The sequence below is a fragment of the Panthera onca genome, chromosome A2 (assembly GCF_046562875.1).
Source record: "Panthera onca isolate mPanOnc1 chromosome A2, mPanOnc1 haplotype 2, whole genome shotgun sequence".
Taxonomy (NCBI): Eukaryota; Metazoa; Chordata; class Mammalia; order Carnivora; family Felidae; genus Panthera; species Panthera onca.
In genome coordinates, this window is record NC_138340.1 from 81,711,922 (window position 1) to 81,736,782 (window position 24,861).

Consider the following 24,861-nt stretch of genomic DNA (forward strand, 5'->3'; position numbering starts at 1 on the left):
GGTGGACGTTTGAGTTGTTTCCACCTTTTGGCTTTAATGAATCATGAGGCTACAAAAATGGGTGCACAGATATCTGTTCAATACTAGCCATCTGAATGAGTGTGAAGTGATATCTCACTGTGATTTTGATTTGTATTTCCTAGTGATTAGTGATGTTGAGCATCTTTTAATGTGCCTATTGCCATTTATATTCTTTGGAGAAATGAATTTTCAGGTCCTTTATTCATTTTTGAATTGGGTTGTTTGGGTTTTTTGTTGTTAAGTGTAATAATACTTTTGTTAACATTTTGGACTATTTCAAATAATTTTTCTGAATGTGTAATTTTATAAAAAAAATAGACCATCTTCTACATAGTTTTTAATCTTTTAAAATTTTGAAGCGTAATACACCTATGTTAAAGTGTCTAAAATATAAAGGTATAAGTTAAATCAAATACTCAACCACTACCCAGTCAAAAAATAAAATGTTGCCAGCTCCCAGAAATTCCCTTTATAGCCTATCACTCTACCTGTAGTAGCTACTGTGACTTTTATAATCCTTTTTAATTGTTCATAGTTTTATCACTTAAGCATGAATCCCTAAACACCATACTTTTTATTTTACCTATATTTTAAATTTGATGTAAATAGAATCATGCAAAATGTATTTTTGTGTTTTACTTCTCTCACTCTGTTATATTTGTGAGAACTATCCATATTTTTGCATGTATTTTTCTATTGTATTTTTATGCCAATATTACTTATCCATTATGTTGCCTATGGAAATTGGGGGTGTTTCCAATTTTCATCAATTGCTAATAATGGTAGTTGAACATTCTTGTATGTTTCTTGGGGTACTCGTGCATACACCTGAATGGGCACTTCCCAAGAAATAGAACTGCTTTGAGAAAGGGATTGTTAGACAATTTTTCATGTAATTATCAGTCATTTGGTCTTATATTTAGTGACATATTTTTATGATCACTAGTCATTTTGTGGTGGTTTTCTTTTTGACCTCTAAAACTTTTTTTATACATAAAGTTGTGTTATTAACCCTTTGTATATCAAGTGTTTGCACACTGTTTTCAAGTTTGACACTTGATTTTTAAGTGTGTATGTAGATATGTGGAAGTCTTTAGATGTTGTGTGCTTATATTAGTTGTTTCCCTTTGATTCCTTCACAACACTACAATCATATAAAATATCCATGTGTATTTTGTTCTTATTTTTATAGTTTCATTTTTTGTTTTGATTTTAAAACTTTAGAATATATTTTTAAGTAAAATATGAGATAGGGGCCTGGCTTTATTCTTTCCCCAAATATTTAATTTTGTTCTTTCAATACACTGTGTTGATGAATTCCATCTTTTCCTTGCACTGACTTGAACTTGTATATTAAGTTATGCATAAACAAGCTATTTTCTGGTTACAATGATAAAGCAGCACTCTATTCTGGTGCTACTGTCACACTGTTTAAATCTCATAGGTTTAGAATACATCTTCAGTCTGAAAGGGAGATTTCACACTTAACAGTCTTCCTTTTATAAAATTTATTGTTTCAACTGTACTTTATAATCATCTTTTATGCTCTAAAATTCTATTGATTAATTCAGAGGTAAATGGCCTCTTTTAAAGTATTTTTGTCATGCTAGGACATTTGTTCAAATCTGCTTTTACATTTCCCTATTTATTAGTTTTCTATATATAGATTTTCACATTCTTAATGATTATTTCCAGATTTTTTATCTTTCCCATTGCTATTACAAATGGGATCGTTTCTTCAATATGTTTTCAAGCTTCTTATTAAGAAAGCTATATTTTGGGTGTGCTTAGTCAGTTGAGCATCCGACTTTGGCTCAGGTCACAAGCTCACAGTTCATGAGTTCGAGCCCAGTGTCGGGCTCTGTGCTGACAGCTCAGAGCCTGGAGCCTGCTTCAGATTCTGTGTCTCCCTCTCTCACTCTGCCCCTCCTCCGCTTGCACTTTATCTCTCTCAAAAAAAAAATTTTTTTTTTAAATCTTTTTAATGTTTTATTTATTTTTGAGACAGGGAGAGACAGAGCATGAACAGAGGAGGGTCAGAGAGAGGGAGACACAGAATCTGAAACAGGCTCCAGGCTCTGAGCGGTCAGCGCAGAGCCCGGCGCGGGGCTCAAACCCACAGACCGCGAGATCATGACCTGAGCCGAAGTCGGCCGCTCAACCGACTGAGCCACCCAGGCGCCCCCCCAAAATTTTTTTTTTAATTTAAAAAAGAAAGCTATATTTTTTTAAATTTGTTTTATAAATGGTCACCTCATTTCACTATAACATTATTTTGTATTTTTCATGTAGGCATTTCTATCAGATGTAAATAATGATCATTTGTTTCTTCTTTCTCACATATACACACATCATTTTCTTGTCTAAATGCCTTGGCATGCATTCTGAATCATATTCAATGACCATGCTTTTATCAGGTACCCTTCCTTACCTTATTTCTGACTTTAATGGGAATGCCTCCAGTGTTCTATAATTAAATGTGATGCTGGCTATTTGTTTGAAATTTGCATTTTTAAAGATAATAAATTATCAATAGTTATTATTAGGCCTGTCAGTGTTGTGTCTGATTCTAGCCAACATGGCAGGAGGCAGAGCAGCAGAGTGAAAAGAGGAAGGACTCTGGAGTCACAGGAAATGTGAACCCTCGTTTGTCTCCTTAGAGCATAGCCTCTCTGTGACATACCTCTCTCATAGGATTATTAGAAGAATTAAATGAGAGAGCATATTCAAGTCCCCCAGTACATTTTTCTGGCATATATTATTATGCATATGTTAACTCTTAAACTGAAACCTCATCTAAGCACTATAGTTTAGATTGTTCACATTTTCCCATAAGTTTGTGTGTAAGACTAATATTCTATTCATGTCTGCAATAACCCATTTATAAATCCATGATAGTTTGCAATGCACTGATAATTACACCATCTGTTTTTCAATGCTCAGGATAAGGATACCCTCAGTGAAAACCTTTGATGTGATACTAATTATTGCTAACACTCTCTTGTCTTTTGTGGAATAAGGTGTTATCTCTAATGAGAAATTCAGAACCATATTCAAAGTATCAAAATGTGGATTTTATTCCTTTATGCTTTCTTTTTAAACTAGTTGACATAGTCTATTCTAATTCTTTGGCATGTTCTTTTCATCACCTCTATGGCTGGCAAGTATTCATTCTCTGAGGATAGATTTGGGTTTCAAGGAGAGTCAAAGGTCCTCTTAGCTCACTGTAGAGCTAAGTTTGGTGTTTAAGACAGGAAATCAAGCCAATTGATAGGGATTTTGTTTCAAAGCAAAGTTGTCTATTCTGATGATTAAGTATAATAATGATTATTATAATATATAATTATATATAGACACAACATAAAGTTCTTGGATTAAGTTGATAGCCTTTAAAGTATTTTAGGTCAACACTCACTTGGATATCTAAACTCTGGTACTTTTGGTTATCAAGAAATGTATAACCCTTTAATGAAAATTTTCAAACCTATACAAAAATAAAGAAAATCATATAATGAACCCGAATGCCCATAACCTAGCTTCAATTTATGGCCAATCTTGAGTCAGCCCCCACTCATTTCCTACACCACCCAATTCCAGATTATTGTGAAGCAAATCCCTAAATTATCCAAGAATTTTATTTATAAACATTTCCATATGTATCTCTAAAAGGCAAGAACTCCCTTAAACTGTAGCCACAATGCCATCATTATTCTCCCCCAACTAACAAAAATTCCTTAATATCATCAGATATCCAGTCAGTATTCATATTTCTCTAATTGTCCTATATGATTTTATGATTGCACAGTTATGCACCAACATAGTTAACGTTTGATCGATTTATTTTGTTTTCAATTTTTAGAATTGCTTTTCAATTTAATTTTATAGTTAAGGTACTGTTCTATACCATCTCTCCAAAACAAAGTATATTCAAAGAATTCTAACTTTTATCCCCAGGCCCTCCACCCTGATCCCTGTCTCTTCCTATAATATAATTCTATTTCAAGGTTTATCTTTCCTTTATATTTGCATATATCTGTTTTTATTCATAACATAGCTTCTGGAATTTAGGAAGATCTGTGCTTTTGTTATAATGTTATCTTTATATTCATATTATTATATCATACCCTTTTCCCTCTTTTTAAAAAAATGTTTTATGTATTTTTGAGAGAGTATGTGTGTGAGTGGAGGAGGGGTAGAGAGAGAGGGAGACAGAGGATCCAAAGTGGACTCTGCACTGAAACAGCAGCAAGCCCAATACAGGGCTCGAACTCAGGAATGGTGAGATCATGACCTGAGCCCAAGTCAGACGTTCAACCGACTGAGCCACCCAGGTGCCCCTCCCTCTTTCTTATAATTGATTTTGACTACTGTCTCTTGGTTTCCCACTATAAGTGATATCAAAATTAACTAGTATGTCTTCTTCCCCCCATCCCTCCTCACAGCATCAATTTGACACAGTACCCTTTCATGGATATCATCCACCTCTGCATGGTATTTCATATCTGCCAATCTATATTACCTTAAGTTCTCTAAATGTTTCACATTGTTTCCATGCCATCAGCAAGGCTATGCTACTCATTTCTGACTTTCCTTAATTCACAAAAATGACTGACAGAATAGGACTGTGGCCAAATCCCTGGAAAGCTTCTCACCAGCTGTGACCTTGGTCAAGTTTCTCAACCACCTCGAGTTTTGTTGCTGCTGTTGTTGTTAAAATAAAAGCTTTATTTTTTTTAATAAATTTTTTAAAATATATTTTTAAAAATTTGGATTATAATACTTATTTCATGAGGTAATTGTGAGCACTAAATGAGATAATATACATAAAACACATAACCTATAGCAATCTTTCAATAAATAAATAAATAAATAAATAAATATTAAGCATTATTTTTTAAAAGTTTTTATCTAAATTTCAGTTAGTTACCATACATGTAAAATTGGTTTCAGGTGTACAAAAGAGTGATTCAACACTTCCATACAATACCCGGTTCTCATCACAACAAGTGCACTCTTTAATCCCCATCACTGGCGTACATTGGTGATATAGTGGTGAGCATAGCTGCCTTCCCATCACCTATTTAACCCATCCATCTCCACCCAGCGCTCTCTGGTGACCATCAGTTTGTTCTCTATAGTTAAGGGTCCGTTTCTTGGTTTGCCTCTTTTTTTCCCCCTTTGCTAGTTTGTTTTGTTTCTTAAATTCCACATATGAGTGAAATCACAGGGTATTTCTCTTTCTCTTCCTCTGTCTCATTCATTTCGGTTAGCGTACTACTCTTTAGCTCCATCCACATCATTGCAAATGGCAAGATATCATTCTTTTTGATGGCTGAGTAATATTCCACACATGCATCTTTATCCATTCATCAGTCGATGGGCATTTGGGCTCTTTCCATAATTGGGCTATTGTTGATAATGCTGCTATGAACATTGGGATGCATGTACCCCTTTGAATTAGCACTTTTGTATCCTTTGGATAAATACCTAGTAGTTCAATTGCTGGATCACAGAGTAGTTCTATTTTGAACTTTTTGAGGAACATTCATACTGTTTTCCACAGTGGCTGCACCAGTTTGCATTCCCACCAACTGTGCATGAGGGTTCCTTCCTCTCTGCATCCTCACCAACACCTGTTGTTTCCTGTGTTGTTAATTTTCTCCATTCTGACAGATGTGAGGTGATATCCCATTATAATTTTGATTTTCATTTCCCTGATGATGAGTGATGTTGAGCATCTTTTCATGTGCCTGTTAGCCATCTGTATGCCTTATTTTGAAAAATGTCTATTCATGTCTTTTGCCCATTTTTTAACTGGATTATTTGATTTTTGGGGTGTTAAGTTTGGTAAATTCTTTATAGATTTTGGATATTGACCCTTTATCAGATATGTCATTTACAAATATCTTCTCCCATTCCATCAATTGCCTTTTAGTTTTGTTGATTTTTTTCCTTCACTGTGCAGAAACTTTTTATGAAGCCACAATAGTTTATTTTTGCTTTTGTTTCCCAAGCATTACTTTCAATAAGAGATAAAAGAAGAATGATTAATTTGTATTTTGTGTATTAATTCACTTGGTAAATATTTATTGAATCAATTCATTTCAGGAATTGCTCATTTATTTAGTAAATATTTATTGAAAGACTACTATTTGCTAAGCAGTCACATGTGTTATTTCTTTCACTTACTCAAGTATTTGTGAGTTCCACATGGGGCAGACCTTGGAGATACAGTGATGGGAGAAATGGACCTGGTCCCTACCTTAATGGAACTTCCAGTCTTCCATCCTACCACAAGTCATAAATTATGCTATTTCTGAATAAATTCTTTTTGTCCTTATAAATCCCCTCTTAGAATCCCTAGTGTGCTGGTGCCTGACTTGCCTGGAAATAATTTTCTCATTTGACTGCATTACTGGATGTTCACTTCCTATTTGGCCCAAACTTCCACTAAAATGATAACTATTGGAGTAAGTTGTTTGGAATTTATTATCTGCACTTCCCTTACAAATTATAATTTTTTTTTATCAAGTCCTAAAGTACAGGACCAAAGGGATAATTAACTGCAACGATAATATTTGTAGATTTTTTAAAAAGTCCTCTATGTTAATTAAAAAGTAAATAACAACAACAACAACAACAACAATAATAATAAAAGACTTTCCTGAATAAGAAAGCAAAATCTTGGGGGAAAAAAAAGAGGCTTTGTTCTCTTTACCCTTTCTGCTGCTTCTTGACTTTCCACAGGGATAGCAGTCATTTTGTGACTATGAAGACAAGGAGGCAGGCACAGAGAAGCCTGGTTCCTCGATGAAGGTAACCTCAGCTAGCCTGAGGTAGCTGTACCAATCCTGGGTCTTATTATGAAATCAATGAATGACTGAAATAAAAAATACAAGTCCTTTATGTTAACTGAATGTTTCCTGATTTTTGGCCCCAACAAAATTTGCTGACTGATACATTTTTTCACAGTGTCTTCATAATCTTTTTAGCTTATTTTTGTCCCATGGTGTTTTATTGAAATGAAAACACATTTCAACATCCAAATAAAATATTTCATTTTAAATGAATTTTAAGTATCTCAATTAGTTAAAAAATTGTCAGATTCAAGTTTATTTGATAAAATTATCAGGAGTTGAAATGGAAAAACAGCAAAAAAAAAATCTCAAATTTTAAAGTGTTAAGTACTAAATCTCAGATAATGCAGTCAGACACCCTTGTGCTCTGGTAGTTACACGGATAGGCAAAAGAGACAGATACAACCCTAAGGAATATGACATTCCAAAAAGTTTGTGCAAGAGTTTTATAAATAGAGCCATTCTCTTAATCAATTGACTATTTTCTACCTTGAGATATAGATAGGTAGATAGATAGATAGATCTCATATAAATATATAACATAAAATATGTACAGAGTCCCAATCTCAAATGCCTATAAGGTCCATAAAAGTAACATAAATGATTGAAACAGCCTAGGTATTAGTACATGGGCCATGCATTGCATGGGTGGGGCAAACTGTTCTTTTTTAAAAAGGGCAGCCTCTTTTAGTATCTCTGAAAGTCAGCCTCTGCTAAATGCCAATTGACTGTTGCAATATTGGAATATGAATCCAGTGTCATCAAATCTAGTAATTTTTTGAGAAGCTGAAAATTCCATTTTTATATAAAATCTACCAATTTTTAAATGTTGCCAACTAATTCTCTAATTTTATTTTTAAATTGTGCATACTAAAAACATCTGCAGAGTGTATTTATACTATTGGCTACTAGTTTGCTCTTGTGAAATATGCTGTTATGATATGGATTCAGGTCTATCTGATATATATTTAAAGAGTAGGTAGTGTCTTACCTTCTTTTCCTGATATAGAAATCTGTAGAAATGAAAAAAAAATCTGTAGAAATGGTTGCATATCCTTAAACTGTTACAAGCTATCAGAAATAATTGGAAATGTGGCATTTCCATGAAATGAGGCTATTTGTGTTTGCCAGAAGGCACATTAAAATATTTTGTAATAGTTGACTTAGTGAACTGGAAACAGCTGTGTTTGGCAAAATGTTTGTTACAATCTATTTTTCAACTTCTTTGTTTTTCATTTATTTTTACTTTTCTTTGCTTGGTATCAAAATTGGTATCAAGTGAAGAAAGTTAAAGTTATACTTGGTGGTATTATATGGTTTTCTTTCCTTTGTCCAAAACAAAGACAAGCTAACAAACTATCTCCGAATATCATAAAAACCAGATTTCTTGGAAAACTATGTTAATTTCTGAATATTCCACCCTTTTCTGAGGAAATTCCAGGATAATTTGTTATATAATTGCCATGGGTAATAGCTATCCATCTGTTACCATTCAATTACAGTATTTCAGAAAATTTATAAGGTGACTAAGTGGTTCACATTAGTATATAAACTAAGAAGATTCTTAGGATCTAACCTTATGTTTAAATGTAACACTTTATGATATCTATTTAGTTATTAAAAAATTCTATTATCTTGCCCTTTAAAGAGTTTTTGTTAGGATTCAAATATTCATGTATTAGATTTTCTGCTTTGTTTATGCATTTGAATCTCTCTGGTACTTAAATTTGGCCCACTAATCTACTGAAGTTATTAATATCAACTATGGGCAGAGTAATCCATCCTCAGAGATAGAGCATGTTGAATTTAAGACTTGTCCTAGGTGGCAAGCTGTCAGGAGAAAATGTGTGACAAATGTTCTCTTCAAAGGTGCTCACTATTCCATTCCAACCTGTACACATGAAGGGTATGCCACATACAGTCAACCAATTCATAAATCTCCCACAGTCAATATCAGGTTTATGTCATCTTACCTTTACACACATGTGCACACATGCACAGACACACGCACACACACACACACACAAACACCCTTCGGGCTGCTGGTATTCCTTCTAGACTTACTTCTTTATATTCTTGTGGTGATGCCCTTGATGATCATTTTAGCCCAATTCACACATGTATGTGGAGAGGGGAAGTTATATACTGAAATTTCCTTTTGTGGTATGTTCAACCCTTCAGGTCACACCCCCACTCTGCTAGATACTGACAGGTTCTTCAGACATGTACTATACAAGGTTCTTGGGGCACTAGAATGATCCCTGCCTTCAGAGAGCTTTTCATCTGGTGGACAGACATATGAGCAAGACTTCAACGCTGGCAAGATATGTACTCTAATTGAGGAATGTGTGAGATATAATGGCCTCACTTATTAAATATTTTTGTGCACTTCAGTGTCAGTTTATTCTAGATGCTCAGGATACATCAAGTAAACAAGGGGGTCAAAGATATTCTGCCCTAACTTAAACATTTGTACAACACATAAAAAGGCTGACACCAGAGTATCGAGGATTGGCCCCTATTTTCATGGTTAATAATTTTAGTGGACAAAATTGAATTGCTTCTGCACACTAGAAACAAACAATTTAAAATTATATTGCAAAACAATTCCATTTACAACAGAACCAAAAAGAATAAAATACTTGGGGTAAATTTAATAAACATTAAATGGTTTGTCTAAATATCCTGCTATGATTTAAAGCCCCCTACCAGTGAATCAACAAGAGCAGAACTCACCTACGAGAGACTCATTTGAGACCTAAAGACACCTGCAGACTGAAAGCAAGGGGATGGAGAAATATTTATAATGCAAATGGATGTCCAAAGAAAGCAGGACCAGCAACACTTATATCAGATGAACTAGACTTTTTTGTTCTTGTATTGTTTTTATCCTGTTTTGGTATCAGGGTAATACTGGCCTCATTGAATGATTTTTTAATGTGTTCCCTCTTTTCCATTATTTGTAAGAATTTGATTATCATTATTTTTTTTAATGTTTGATAGAAGTCACCAATAAAACCATGTGGTCTTGGGCTTTTATGTGCTGGAAGATTTTTGATTCCTAATTGAACTTTCACTCTTGTTACTGGTCTAAGAAGCTTTCCTACTTGTTGGATTCAAGACTTATGATTCAATCTTGGTAACCTGTGTGTTTTTGGAATTATCTGGGTTTTTTTTTTCTAAGTTATTTGATTTCTTAGTATATAATTGTTTACAGTGATCTATTATCACACTATGTATTTCTGTGGTATCTGTTTTTTCTTCCATTTCTCACTTTGGCTTTTGAGTCTTCTTTCTTTCCTGGTTTATGTAGTTAAAGCATTGGCAATTTTGTTTATTTTTTTGGAAAAACTGGTCATTGCTTTCAATGTTATGTTATTATTTATTCTGGTCTCTATTTCATTATTTCTGATAGGTCTTTGTTATTTCCTTCCTCTACTAAATTTTAGCGAAGTTTTTTCTTTTTTTAGTTCCTGGTGGTATAATATTAAGTTGTTTATTTGAACTTTTTTTCTTAATACAAGCATTTATAGCATAAATTTCACTCTAACACTATGCTTTTGCTGCATCCCATAGATTTTGGAATATTGTGTTTTTCTTTTGTTTTGAGACATATTTTGATTTGCTCTTTGATTTCTTATTTGGCCCATTGCTGGTGTAGTAGTGTGTTGTTTAATATTTACATTGTAGATTTTCCAGCTTTGTTTTATTGCTAATCTTTAGTTTTGTACCATTGTGGTTGGAAAATATACCTGGTATGATTTCAGTTTTCTCAAATTTGTAATACTTGTTATATTTCTTTTTATGTGATTTAACCAGGGGATTCTTCTGTGCATACTTGAGGAGAATGTGTATTCTGTTTTTCTTGGATGAAATGTTTTATATGTATCTTTTAGCACCATGTGTTCTGAAGTATGCTTCAAGTAAAAAATGTTCTTGTTGGGAAAAAAAAAAAAAAAAAGGAAAAAAACAAGAGTGGAACTCAAACAACCCCATATTCTGCTCCCAAGTTTCCATCTTATGGTATCAATGGGGAAATTCAAGCTGCAACTTTGGGTTTTTGTTCTTTTTTAAAGAACACTTCTGCAATCAACAGTGAAAGGCTTTATTGTCCATCACAATCTGCCCGCTAGAAGGGGAAGTGGAGGGTGCTGCTGGTGCCGGTGGCTTCCTGGATGCGTCTACACTAAATAAATTGTTACTTATGAATACTGGCAAGAGCACTGTGGGGCAGAAGTATCTTCAAAACAGGAAGGCGGGCACCAGAAGTCCCAAGTTTCTTTGTTGTGGGGAGAGGTTATGTCCCTTACCTGTAACCTTATGGTCCAGAGCTGGGGATCCCTGGCCTGCAGCCAGCTGACGGGGTGGTGCTGTCAGCAGACCAGAGAAGGTCTGAAAGGTGGGTGACCACACCTACCCAGCAGCAGAGAGAGCAGCCAGGCCTGGGATCCAACCCACATTCGCAATGACAGACCCTTACAGCAGGGTCTGAGCAGCGGCTCTGGTCTGTGAACTACACAGTGAGATGAACAATTGACCAGCTGTGGACATGACCTTCATACATTCACAAATTTTGTGTGAGAAATACCCTGGCCTTTGAGGGCCCCAGCTTTGTTTCGGGATTCTCACTGCCTAAACCAACTCAAGATCTATAAAGGTGCACTAGAGGTGGGACCTCTGGATGTGAAAGACTGAAAGCTGATTGGTCAGAATCGGCCAGCAACACAATCCTTTCTGGGGTTCATGCCACCCCTGCCCCCAATGCCTACTCCTCTGGTTCCTATTTTGTGATGTTCATCATTCACTGGTTTTAACCTGGCTCTTTTTCTTGACTCCAGTTATGTTCTGCCTCTCATGTCTCTGGCCCAGTTAGGTTCTTTGCTCTCAATCATTAGTTCACCCTTTGAAGCTCTTGAAGAGGCATCTGGGTTTTAATCTGGCTCATTTCCTGCCTCCCAGGCTCACAGCCACTCCAACCTGCTATCATTTCTCCTCATGATCTTTGGAAGAGAAGGGGAAAATTTTTAAACAAGGGAAAACTGTAATCGTAGTTTCAGGGGGACAAATGTGAGTGTTTTAAAGGAATGCCACCCTTTAGCATGTATGTGTTTAGGCCTGCTTTTTATTTATTTGGCTGCACATGTTATCTTAAAACTATTATAACTTAACTTTGAAGTCTTACATATAGCTAAGCAGTTGCAGTACTCATCCACAGTGTCCACTGCACTTAATGCCTTAACTCTTGGGAGGCCCTGTTTGCCACTTGTAGCCTCCCCCTCGCATTCCTATGATGGGCCACCAGAGGAGGAACAAGACAGCTGTGGGAGAACAGTCCCTGGCCTCTTTGCTCATCCTGTGCGCCCTGCCAGCCACGCAGAAGGGAGGAGAGAAGCTGTGGGTGAGGCAGCTGGTTTTGTACAGCACATTCTCTGCTCTTTCGAGTCTATGTTCAGGCCAAGTTACCTTGCTCTGTTCCTCTTTTATGCCCACCTTCTCTAATGGGGAGGTTGGAATGGAAGGAAGCGAATGAACAAGAGTTCTTCCAACTGCATCATTTGTTTTAAGGTAAGGTGAAATCAACAACAGTTTAGTGAACACTATCGAGCACTTACAAGATACCAAGCCATGTGCTAGGGCTCGAAGATGAATAAAGGGGTAGGGATTCCATCATCAAAGAGTACACAGCCTGGTGGGAAGAAACATGTTTAATCATTATTTCGTTAATAGTGTATAATGAGTACAATAGCAAATGCATCTAAAAAGACAGAAAAAGAATTCTGCCTGGCAGTGTCTCTGGTGGTGACCACTGAGATGTTTCAAAGGTAGAGTAAGAGCTCTCCAAGTGGACAAGAGAGAGAAGAAACTGAAGATAAGGGAATATAACATGCAAGGCGTGGTATGGTTGGGAACTGTATTCTTTTTCTACTGCTCTCTTAACCACAAACGCAGTGGCCTAAACAACACACATTTATTATCTTCTAATTCTGTAGGTCGAAGTCCAACACAGACCTCAGTGGACTAAAATCAAAGTTTAGGTGGGACCACATTCTTTTTGGGAGTCTCTCCTAGAATTTCTGGTTCTTTTCCTTTTCTAGTTTCTTGAGGCTACACAGAGTCCTTGTCCTATGACCCCCTTCCTCTGGCAGGTCAAGTCCTTCTCACACTTCCAAACTTTCCTCCTCATTCCATTTCATCTCCCTAAACCAGCCAGGAAAGTTCCTCTGGTTTTAAGGACTTTTAAGGACTCCTGTGAGTAGCTGCGGCCTGGCCAGATAATCCATAATAACCTCCGTATCTCAGGGTCCACACTCTTAATCACATCTGCAAGATCCCTTTTGCCCTGTAAGGTAAAATATCTCTAGAGATGTCCCAGTGATCAGGATGTGCACATCTTTGGGGGCGAAGGGGAAAGACATCATTCTGCCATTCACAGGAGATAACCCAGAACTGAAATGGTCACAGGAGATTTAGAAAGGGAGGAGATAGGTTTGGAGAGGGTGGCAACTGCCAGATAATGAAAGCCCTTGAACAGCATGTTAATGGACCTAGAGTTAATCCTGAAGGTGATGGGATCCTTTGAAGGGTTTAAAGCAAGGTGAAAACTGTGTTTTTAAATTGTGTTTTGCTGGCAGCATGGAGGACATATTCAAGGGAGAAAAGACTTGAAGTCAGAGGAAGTGGTTATCTATTGCCACATGCTCAGCAAAGAGTTACAGATTCTGTTTATTCTATAAAACTGACAATATCTGGTTCAACAAAATCTATAGATAAAATGCCACATGATAATACATTTCTCTCTAAAAAAAAAATGGTCACAATACCTGAATGTCGATATTGTGTTAAGGAAACAATTTCATGTATTCCAGGTGTTAGACAAAGAAGACATTTATTATTCTTTCACCATAACTCCCATAGTCTTAACAAGGCCCTTGAACAAATCAAGTTCTAACTAGACCAGTAACAGCCTGTAGACTCCCCTGTTTGGGGACCATCAGCATGTAGGCGGTAGTTCACACTATGGGAATAAATAAGAGGCCCTGGGGAAAGTAAGTAATTTAAAAAGAGGAAAAGGATAAGGACCAAATCCCGGAGGACACCAACTTTGAAAGGGAGGACTGGAGAAGAAAACAGAAGAGTAAGAGAGAGAACCATGAGATGATATAGTACAGTAACTGGAAGAGGAGAGAGTTCCAGGAATGATAAGTCAATAGTAATAAATGGCATAAAATCATCAAGTAATCTAAGGACAGAGGAATATCATTTGAATATAATAATTAAGAGGTCATTGGGGCTCCATTTCCAACTAAGATGGAGTAACAGGAACCAGATATACCCTCCTACCTTAAACAACTAAGATCAAATCAAATTAGATGAAATGATGGTTTTCAGACTTTGGACAACAAATAGCACAGGACAGTAATCTCTGAGGGGAGGGGGTAGGTAAATAAATTAAGAACTATCATCGCCCCATCTCACTACTCAGTGTTTCCAAGTAATGATAGCTTAGGGAGGGGGACCCCAAGCAGAACTAAGTGATCTTGCTGATTTGTGGAGACAGAGTTTGGGATTCATGGAGGCCAAGTTGGCTAAAATACATAGGTGAGGAGAGGGCAGAGTTTCACAGAGAGGAAGCTCCAGAGAACTGCAGAGGAATATTGGTCAGTGCGTGCTTGTAAGGATACTGCTGAGGCTGGAGAAAGAACTCCCAGAGAAGAGGTGTTGAACCATACCTGGAACTCACATAGAGCCAAATCAGGACAGAAAGACCTCCTGACATATGGGCACTGATTCGGTAGTGGGGCCAAATTAGCCTTAAACAAAAGATCATTCTGAACTTCCTTAACAAAGATTACAAGTAAGCCTTGAAAGGATCAAACTGTTTCCAAGTAACTCAACTGTGACTCACAATGCCCAAAAATATTTAAAGGAATATAAAAAAAATCCATTTCCCAAAAGCGTAAAATTCACAATGTCCAGCACGCAAAGAAGCAGGAAAATATGACCTATAATGACAGGAAAAATCAAACAATGGAGTAGACACGGAAATAGAATTAATTGACAAGGCCATCAGAACAGATATTATACATATTTTAATACTGGGGAAAAGGTGGAAGGAAGCATAAACATAATGCGAGAAGAGAAAGTTATAAAAAGACTTGAATTAAACTTCTAAAGATGAAACACATAGTATCTGAGATGAAAAATTCACTGGATGGGATTAATAGCAGATTGGACACTAAAGAAAAAAAGATTGGTAGGTTTCGGTAACAATCGACACTATTCAAAATGAAACAAAGAAAAAGTAGTATAAGATAAAAAAGAGAACATCAGTGATCTGTGGACATCAAGTGGCCAAATATATGAATATTTAATCACAGAAGGAAGGAGAGGGGGACAGAAAAAATATTTGAAAAACCAACATCTAAAATTTTTCTAAATTTCATGAAAACTATAAGCTCACAGATCCAAAATTGTGAACAAATCTCAGGCCAAACAAAACCACATCAAGATATATCATAAACAAATTACTGGAAAACAGTGGTTAAGAGAAAAATATCAAAATCTGCCAGAGAAATTAGTCATCCATCCATTTATTAGTTTGGTTAAGTGCTGGCAAGCCGGTGACTACAACTCCCTGAGTGCCCGGAAGGTAAGGGGGTAGAGACACAGAACAGAGACTCCTCTCCTGAAGAAAGCTGAAGTGAGAGTGAAAGAGAGAGAGAGAGAAAGGAGCACAGCATCCAGCGTAGATTTTGTGTTGTTAGGGGTTTTGTGTGTGCGTGTGTGTGTGTGTTTTGTGGTTTTTTGGGTTTTTTTTAGAGACAGAGAGAGCGGGGAGAGAGGCAGATGGGGAGAGGGAAGGGGAGAGAGAGAGACAAAGAGAGAATCTTAAGCAGGTTCCATGCTCGGTCCAGAGCCCTATGTGAAGCTCGATCCCAGAACCCTGGGATTCATGATCTGAGCCGAAATCAAGAGTTTGAGGCTCAACTGACTGAACTACCCTGGCACCCCTGTGTTGTTTGTTTTTTAAATGAGAAAGACATTCATAGGTTGAGGATAATGTCAATAATGATAATAATAAAATTACTGCCATTGATTAAGCCCTTGGTCCTAGATACTACACCAAATACCTCATATGTAATTATTAATGTAGTTGTCACTATGGACTTATGAAATGGGGACTACTTCTGTCTTCTTGTCTTTTACAAACTATAAAAACTGAAGCACAGCTTGATTAAATATTACTCCAAGTTACAAGGTCAAAAAGTAATAGAGCTGAACAAAACAAAGACAGAAAAAAAGAGACAAACAAAAACACAGACTCAAATAAGAGAACTGATAGTTACCAGAGGGAACCAGGGGAATGGGGGAAATAAATGACAGAATAAGAACACTAATGATGAGCACTGAGTAATATTTAGGATTGCTGAGTCGCCATATTGTACACCTGAATATAATAGAACTTATACTGGAATTTAATTATACTGGAATTTAAAAAAAGTGGTAGAGCTGGAATTCAAATCAAAGTCCACTTGTGATGTACTTGACTAGAATACTACGCTGAGCCAGTTAAGTGGGAGAAATAGAGATTATAAAGGAGAGGGAGGTATAACTGTTGCTTTAATGCCTAGGAAGAAATAGGAGAGTATATATTTGAAAACACAGATGGATAGGCTTGCCTTAACCAAGAGGAAAAGAAGACTTCATTTTTGAAATTTGGGGGAAGAAGTTAAGGGTGGCTGCGGCTATAAATAAATAGATCTTTTGATGTAGATGAGTTCAGGTGGCCTAATTTTGTTTGGTGAATGAGTTACCTATAAGGGAAAGCTGACGCTTGATATAACAACCAAGGCGGAAAGTCAAACAAAAGGAGTAAGGAAGCATTGTTGAGAGCTCAACTGCATTTGGAAACTGCTTCAAATGGCTAGATTGTTTATTTCTAGTAGAGAAAGGGAGCAGGTGAGTGGCAGATAAGGATCCTAAGGATATTTATGCTTTCAAGTTTATGCTACCCTGACAAAGCCAACTATTCAAGAGGATAAGATCAAACCAATAAATAGGTAATGTCAAAGAGGCAACAAGAATATAGTAGGTTAAAAACCATGGTCACTGTGGTTGCCCTGTAGACGCCCACACAAACACCTAATTGTTTCCTCATGCTGACCCCCTTCCAGATCAGTTCACTTGGTGAAAGTTCTTACTTTCCTTGGAATGTCTTAGAATTTCCATTTTTGAAATTTTTTCCATATCATTACATGCTATCCATGAATCATGAACTCTTGTTAAACTTTCAGCTCTAGAGTAAATGTTTCCTTCCAGTCTCAATTACCAACAAGGCAATTCAGTAACACAAGTACCTATTGTGCAATCATATTTATGAACTTAATGACATACTATCTAACCTTTCCTTATGTATACTCTTTGACAATTTGAATTGGGTCTTATGCACTATTTCTTAGATCCTGCATTTTTAAAATATGACAAACTTGTTTTCTGTGCCCATTTGTATCATGCAGTGTGAAAATGCAACTATTTTTTCCATGTTTATAAGTGAAACATTTCATCTATTAGAATTAAGTCTCAAGTTTCCAACCAGAGATAGACCTGCTTAAGGAGACAGCTTACAATTTCACAGAAAGTCACTGTTTGATGAGTATTACATCTAGATTATGAATTTTATTTTTAAGGAGGCTAAAATCCATTCTTTACAGTTTGGTCTTTTTCTTTTTAAGACAGATTTGTTTTTAGGAGAGTAGACCAAATAAAAGATAGCTTATCAATCCTCTTTCTAAATGTCTATGACTTAACTTTTTCCAATTTATATAGAAACTATAAAAACATATCATATGTTTTGCCCTGCCAGCTTTCTTGACAGATTTGTAGGCATCAAAGGCAGTATGGCTTCTGGAGTGTTGGAAACAAGTAGGAAAGGAAACCTCTCTAGCCGTCCTGCTTTTTCTGTGGCCATAAAACCCACCAACACGCACCCCTGGCCACCTACCACCAGGCTTCCATTAACTGGTATTTTAGAAGAGACTTAACTTAGGGAAAACAGCTGAGTTTTCACTACCTTTGACCTAGAATCTGTCTGTATATGCCAGTTGGATCTGATCACGGCACACTTTAGTTTGAAATTTTGCTCTGAATCTCTATTGTTTACAGCAATAGTTTTCAAGCATGTTTTAATAACCTATTATTAAAAGCAATACATATGTGTTGGAGAAAATTAGAAGATACAGATAAGCAAACATAAAAAGACAAAAACCATACATTCTTACTGACCAAAGAACATCATTTAACATATTAGTTCTTATTCTTCTACCTTATTGATATTCGCTATTTGATGAACTATCATTACAGTCTCCTTTCATTCTTTAAATGTGGTTTCCTTTCATTGTTGGGACATATTTATAATAGCTGCTTTGAAGTCTTGGTTAAGTCCAACACCTGCTACCCACCAAAAGAGTTTTTGCCGTTTTTCCCCCTATTTCTTTGAAGGGCTCATAATTTTTTGTTGATAATTGGACATTTTAGATAATATATTGTAACAACTCTGGTTTCTGAATCTTCCCAGGCTTCTTGTTGTTGCTGTTACGTTTTTGTTAGCATTGTTCATTTGTTTATTTGTTTAGTGACTTGGCTGGACTAATTCTGTGAAGTGTATCTCCCCCGAAGTGTGCAGTCTCTGATGTCTCTGATGTAGATATTCTTGCCTTTCTATTTTTAACCTTGCCCCACCCACCTGAATAGGTCTTTAACAATAGGAAGGTGGGGGAGATGGGCTCTTTACTGGCTGCCAAGCCTGCCTGGAATAGTTCTTCCACAACATGGACCTCAGGGCAATGGAGGCAGTTCATGGTTCACGTGCCACAGTCTCCCACCGTTCTTACTGAGTTTCAGATTTTATTAAATACATACATCTAAAGTTTTTGCATGCCCTTAGGTCAGTTTCCAGGGACTTTAAATGGCTGTGTTAGATAATTCTGGTGAGTTTAATTAATGTTTCTTTGAGGTAGAAGATTCATCAAGCTCTTCAAGTGACCATTCTGGAAGTTCCATCCCCTGGAAGTGGTCTGTAATTTGTAATTTTACTTATTTGCTTTAACTTACAATGTCAAGGAAATGATCGCAAAATACCAAATGCAGTTATTTACTAACAATAAAACTACTGAGCATAGTGTAAGTGTTATATGGTTTCTTTTGTGTCTATCTTCTCAAACTGTGAGCTACTTTAGGACAGGACCCATGTCATATTTACTTCTGCTTCCATCATGCAGGACCATGGGTGAGACAAAAAATCTTTTCAGCTTGAAAACAAAACTATAAATACTCTATTTGTTTCTAAACAAAGGAGTCCATAATTACCAATGGCTTACCTAGTTGACTAATTACAAGACTGGTCCCCACATGGTCTTCATATCACACACATACACATGCAAACACACATTCACACACTTAACCTTTTCATAACTTTTTTCCCAGTAATTTTTCTCTTTTAAGAGTGTCCTGATGCGAAGTTGTTTTTTTTTTTTTTTTAACATATTAGACCTTGAAGGCACAGTACCTATGTCCTATACTGTTTTTAGGAACCAATGAAAATGCTTGCGATCTGAAGTAAATTACATATTAGCTCAAAAGTACAGAAAGAAAACTGAAAAACCAGAATATGTTTAATTAAATATCTATAAAATGTAACATTAGGTCAACCTACCAACAGCAACTCAACACTTAAAAAGTTACATGTAAATTATATTTAAGGCGGCATATGAATACATTTTAAGATATTTGATACAGCGAGAAGTAGAACCTTCTCACAGGGCTTAAAAATCTTGTTTACCCAGGATGGAGCTTCCTCAGAAAGTTAAAAATGGAACCACCCTGGATCCAGCAATTGCACTATTAGGTATTTACCTAAAGGATACAAAATTACAAATTCAAAGAGACACATGCACCCCGATGTTTACAGCAGCCCTATTGACAATAGCCAAATTATGCAAAGAGCCTAAATGTCCATCAACTGGTGAATGGATAAAGGAGACATGATGTATATATACACACACGTACATACCGTGGAATGTTACTCAGCCATAAAAAATGAAATCTTACCATTTGCACCAATGTGGAAGGAGCTAGAAAGTATTATGCTAAGCAAAATAAGTCAGTCAGAGAAAGACAAATACCATATGATTTCATTCATATGTGGAATTTAAGAAACAAAGCAAATGAACAAAGGGAAAAGAGAGATAGGAAAACCAAGAAACAGACTCTCAACTACAGAGAACAAACTGATGGTCACCAGAGGGGGATAAGTTTGAAAGGTGATGGGGATTAAGAAGGGCACTTGTGTTGAGCACAGGGTGTTGTATGGAAGTGTTGAATCACTAAATTGTACACCTGAAATTAATATTACACTGTATGTTAACTAACTAGAATTTAAATAAAAACTTAAAAAAATCTTGTTTACATATCTACCCATATAGAGAAAATGAGGGTTGTGAGGATTGGAACCCAGGTCTGGTACCAACTTGTAGGTGACTCTCAAAAGATCCCACTTTCACAAAAGGGTTTCGTAGTGGATTTAACACTGTTTTTTCTACCCTGATTTGGGTAGAGAGACCATGAAACCTTACTGTGGAGACTCAGACCATCACATTTTATCAGCCACACTCATTCACTCATGCAGCACATGTTTGCCAAGTACCTGCACCAGGTCTGGGGTTCTGCTGGCTTGAGGATACGGTGAAGAACAGAGTAGCCCAGACTCTTTCTTCATGGTGCTTATACATGAGTTGGGGAGTAACATTTCTTTAGTCACATTTCTTTATTACTGCAGATTGTAATATGGCATCTGTTATTAAGTACAGCATTCTTTTGGGGTGAGTGGTGTGTGTATCTATCTTAATTTAGAAGTCAGAGAATGCCTGATTACAGATTGATATTTAAGCTGAGGTATGAAGAAAGAATAGGGGTGAAGTCAAGGAAAAGTGAGGAATGACCAGCACAGAGACTCTGGGGAAGGAAAGAGACTCGTGCATTTACAGAAATAAAAGGCAGGCAGTGTGGCTGGAGCACTAAGAGCTTGAGAAGCAGGTTGGAAAAGAAGACTGGAAAGCAGCAGGGTCACGCAGCACCTCAGGGGTCACACCCAGGGTCTTGAATTCTATTCCACTTGAGTTCTGAACACCCAGCATAGCAAAACCTCGTTTAATTTTTTAAAAGCTCTCCCTGAAAGTAGACAGACAAGGGCCTTGAGTGGACACAGGGAAGGCTAGGGGGACAGTGGAGGTTTCGTTATTGTGGGATGTCATTTAGACTAGCCAGGGATGTCACAGAGAAAGGAGAGGGAAACAGATGGATTCAGGAGATATTTTGGAGGTAAGAACCACAGGGCATTGATAAACACAAATCTTTCCTTTAGCTCCATTTTTTGATACTGTGTCAGTAGCAGCTCAGGTAAAGTCAAACCTAACACAAATGCTCACTGCATTATGGTAAAACTTCAGTGTTTTGTGTTGCACTGTGATGTCTATTACTACTTATCATCTAGTTCTGAGAGTAAAAGTTCTTTTACCCAAAATGAAAAAGAAACAAATAATAGCACTTTACATACCAAACAAACTCTCATGTTTCTTCGACAGTAGAGGCAGAGAGATTGTGGTATAGGGGAGTGGTCGTGGATTTTTAGAGCTGGACCACTTGGGTTTACATCCTGACACACCACCTTTAACTAGCTCTGTAACTTTGACACAAATCACTTAACTTTCCAAACCTTAGTTTAAAATGGCGATTCATCCCTACTTCACAAAATATCTTTGAAATAACTGAAATATAACACTTGCTTGTAATAGACGCTCAGCTATTACTAATAAATAAGTAATTTATTAGTTCTCTCAACTTACAAATTGTTGTAAGTTTTTAACTTAACATCTATAAGTTAATTCAGGCTGTTTGCTAAAACTAGAAATATGTTTTCTTAGAATTGGAAGAACTTAACTCAATTCCTTCCGTCAATTTACAGATGGAGAAATCATAGTCTAGAGAGGTAAGAGCCTTGCTCAGGAATGTAGAGCTTACTGGAGGCAGAATAGAACTAGAATTATTTTCTCCAAACACCCAGCATTTTTGTAATATACCATCCTGTCTGGTGTGTTTCCTCTCTAATGTCGACTGGAAAGATCTTATAAGATATCCATATATCCATTTTATCTCTGCTTTAAGCATAAGGAGTGTGATGGCTAATGGCTAATCGTGGTCTTGTGTTCTCTTTGTTAGTTACATGCTATGGGAAAACTTCCTGGAACCAGAATGGCAGAGTTAAAAGCGAAGTACACCTTGCTACATGATACCGTGATAAGGTATGCTATTTGCGGACGTGGAGACATCTTTTATCATATTTATATTTCTTTTTTTGTGATGGGATCTATCTTGTTTTTTATTCTCCCAAAAGCAGGCCTTGAGGCAAAGATTTGAGTTCAAGTAGTTTGAGAAGTGATACCGGAAATTATCGTGGGAGAATGGGGAAGTGAGATGGGGAAGAGAGGAATCCGGCCAGGGTGTGTTAATGTGCAGGTTAACACTGTGGCCAACTGGTGCTCAGTCTCACTGAGGACCCTCTGAGTGTGTAGGACACACCTCGGAACTCTCCCACTGAAGGGTAAAGAAACTGGGATATTTGTCCACTAATTTCCATCCATCGTTGATCAAAGATTACTCCTAGGGAGAGGAGCCCCCCGCACTTCTAGCATGCCTTTTGAGAAGCCAAGTAAGTTGCTATGGCTAGACAAAGCTCTCAGGCAGAGGCACACAGGTCTGTCGGGATGTACGGTAACTGTCCACCAAAGCTACAGGTGACCCCAGAGTGGGCCAAGGGGATTTGGTGGGGCACTGACATTATCTACTACAGGACACTCCTACAGTGTTCCGTGCTCCCCACCTCCCTTCACGCACTAGCACAACCCCAGGCTACATTTGCTGAGGCTTCAGTTTTCTCACCTCTTCCTTCTACCCTAGGCTACTCTCCTAATCTTAGTCACAATCAACAGCATGTAAGAATATGCTTCCACAGGACAATTCCACAAAGTTTCCTAAGCACCTGCTATCAGCCAGTGGGAATCAAGAGGGAAGGAGAGTGAAGAAAGAAGGGAAATCCTGTTCTGCTGCTACTCCTTACTACTCCCCAGCCTCGTTCTTCCTTTTCTCCATAACCTCCTGCCTCATAACCTGGCATAGGGTCTTCATCAAAAGCCAAGGAGAGGCAGCAATGGATAGGAACTCCCTCTTGTCATTCCCCATCCATCCTGTCCCCCAATCTGCAAACATTAGCTCTACTTCTTTTCCTGCCCAAAGTCATTTGACTACTTTCAGGAAGGGAGCATGAGGGAAAAGTGAAGCAGCAGGAGAAGAGCAGAGCTCCATCTCTATGCACCCTTCACTTTCACTCCATCCAGGTTCCTAACAACCCCCCAGCTCTGGCTTCTCCTCCTCCTCCTCCTCCTCTGTGCCAGCCTCAAGCTAACTCTTCACCCTTATCCTGTCATTTCCCACAATTGGCCCCAACTGGCAGTGTAGACACATAATTCTCAAGATACACGAACTTTTGGAGGATTTAGATGGAAAGTCTGGGTAATCTTTTTCAACATACTTCACACTGCTTAAGTGGGGGGGAAAAATCCATGCAGTTCTTAGAACATCCCTTCAAGACTCTTTGCCAATACGAGTCCTACAGCAACACTTCTCACCCTCCAGATAGCTCTAGTCTAGAGCCCAGCCCAGAGAGCCTTGTGGGGTGCTGATTCAGCTTCCTCCTTGCCCGGGCCCCAGTGACAGACGGCCTTGTAGGACCAAGACTATGGCCTTGGTTATTTCTTCCTAGTTCCAGGTTGTGTTGCAAAACCATTACTTCCCTTCTGTTACCCACATTTTACCTCCTCTTGACCCTTTAGTTCCCTCTCTTGTGATTACAAACACCCACCACCCTCTCCCACTCCTCCCGCCTGGGGGGCGAGAAAAGCACGAAGACACCAACTCTCCACTCTTGCTGCTGGGGCTGTGACAGGGCATATAGAGCCTGGAAATGCTGAACTGAAGCTGAATGAATTTTGCATAGGAACCACGTTATAAAAGTTGTTCAGTTCTCTTATGCTGGTGCATAGTCTAAGTCCATGTAGGCGAATTACCATTTGTGTTCTGGCTGGAACCCTAACCACCTTGTCCACTTTCTTCCTGGGGGAAATCCGGCACCGTGGCACAAGCCAACAACCATTCACAACTCCACAGTTGAAGATCAGGCCACTTTGGATTTACCAAGTATATTAACATGCAAGGAAACCAAATTGTAAGAAAAAACTCCAACTTCTGTTAACAGAAATCATATGTGTTATCACCATAGCTGTGTTGGTATTTGGTACCTAACATAGTGCCTAGGGCATAGTATGTCCCAGTAAATGTCTCACTGGATGTTATTGAGCAAATGACGTATTAACACTAGGGGAAATGGGTGGAGCAGACAACTTCAGTTGAGACAGCCTTTGTCAAGTCATTGGGCATCTCTGCAAATGAGGAGAAACCTGAAGATTTCTCCCGGCAAGGGTCCTTGCTGGGGTGTGCACCAAAGAGGCGTGCTGACTTTAAAACCGGAAATGGCACCAGCCCTGTCTTGCTTCCAAACAGGAGAGGTAGCTAATGTGAGGCAGTTGGGTTTTTGGGAAACGTGAATCAAGTCTGCTGGTAAGGCTACAGCTGGGGCTAGCTTGCAGCACAGATGAATGAGTTTTAGAAGCTTTCACCAAGTCCAGTTTCTGTGTCCATTCAAATCTGCTTCTTGCCAGATATTTAACCTTTTTTCCTATATAGCAACAAGACCTAGATAGGGGATCCCCCTCAACTGTGACATTTAAATCTGGCTCTAGCCAGACATTGAAGATAGGATCAGAAACCTGTAAGGGAGTTTATGTCCATAATTTTATAGGAAAATTTTTCTTCC

General features: G+C 37.7%; 1 protein-coding gene and 1 long non-coding RNA gene across 4 annotated transcripts in view; one reads left to right on the top strand and one right to left on the bottom strand.

Moving 5' to 3' along the window:
* Positions 1-24,861, top strand: part of CCDC146 (coiled-coil domain containing 146) — a 114,819-nt gene that overhangs the window by 52,330 nt on the left and 37,628 nt on the right. For 2 of the 3 annotated variants that reach the window (XM_060632285.3, XM_060632286.3), the window contains exon 3: positions 22,152-22,234. In XM_060632285.3, coding sequence (XP_060488268.2) covers positions 22,152-22,234 — 83 coding nt within the window. Of the gene's footprint in view, positions 1-12,195; positions 12,444-22,151; positions 22,235-24,861 lie in introns of those variants that run through there. The other variant, XM_060632287.3, reaches the window with a different exon arrangement.
* The window catches only part of LOC144615640 (uncharacterized), a 52,340-nt gene that overhangs the window by 4,428 nt on the left and 23,051 nt on the right, over positions 1-24,861 (bottom strand). Inside the window, exon 2 of the long non-coding RNA XR_013554008.2 lies at positions 12,491-12,564. This is a non-coding gene — a long non-coding RNA (uncharacterized LOC144615640). The remainder of the gene's footprint in view (positions 1-12,490; positions 12,565-24,861) is intronic.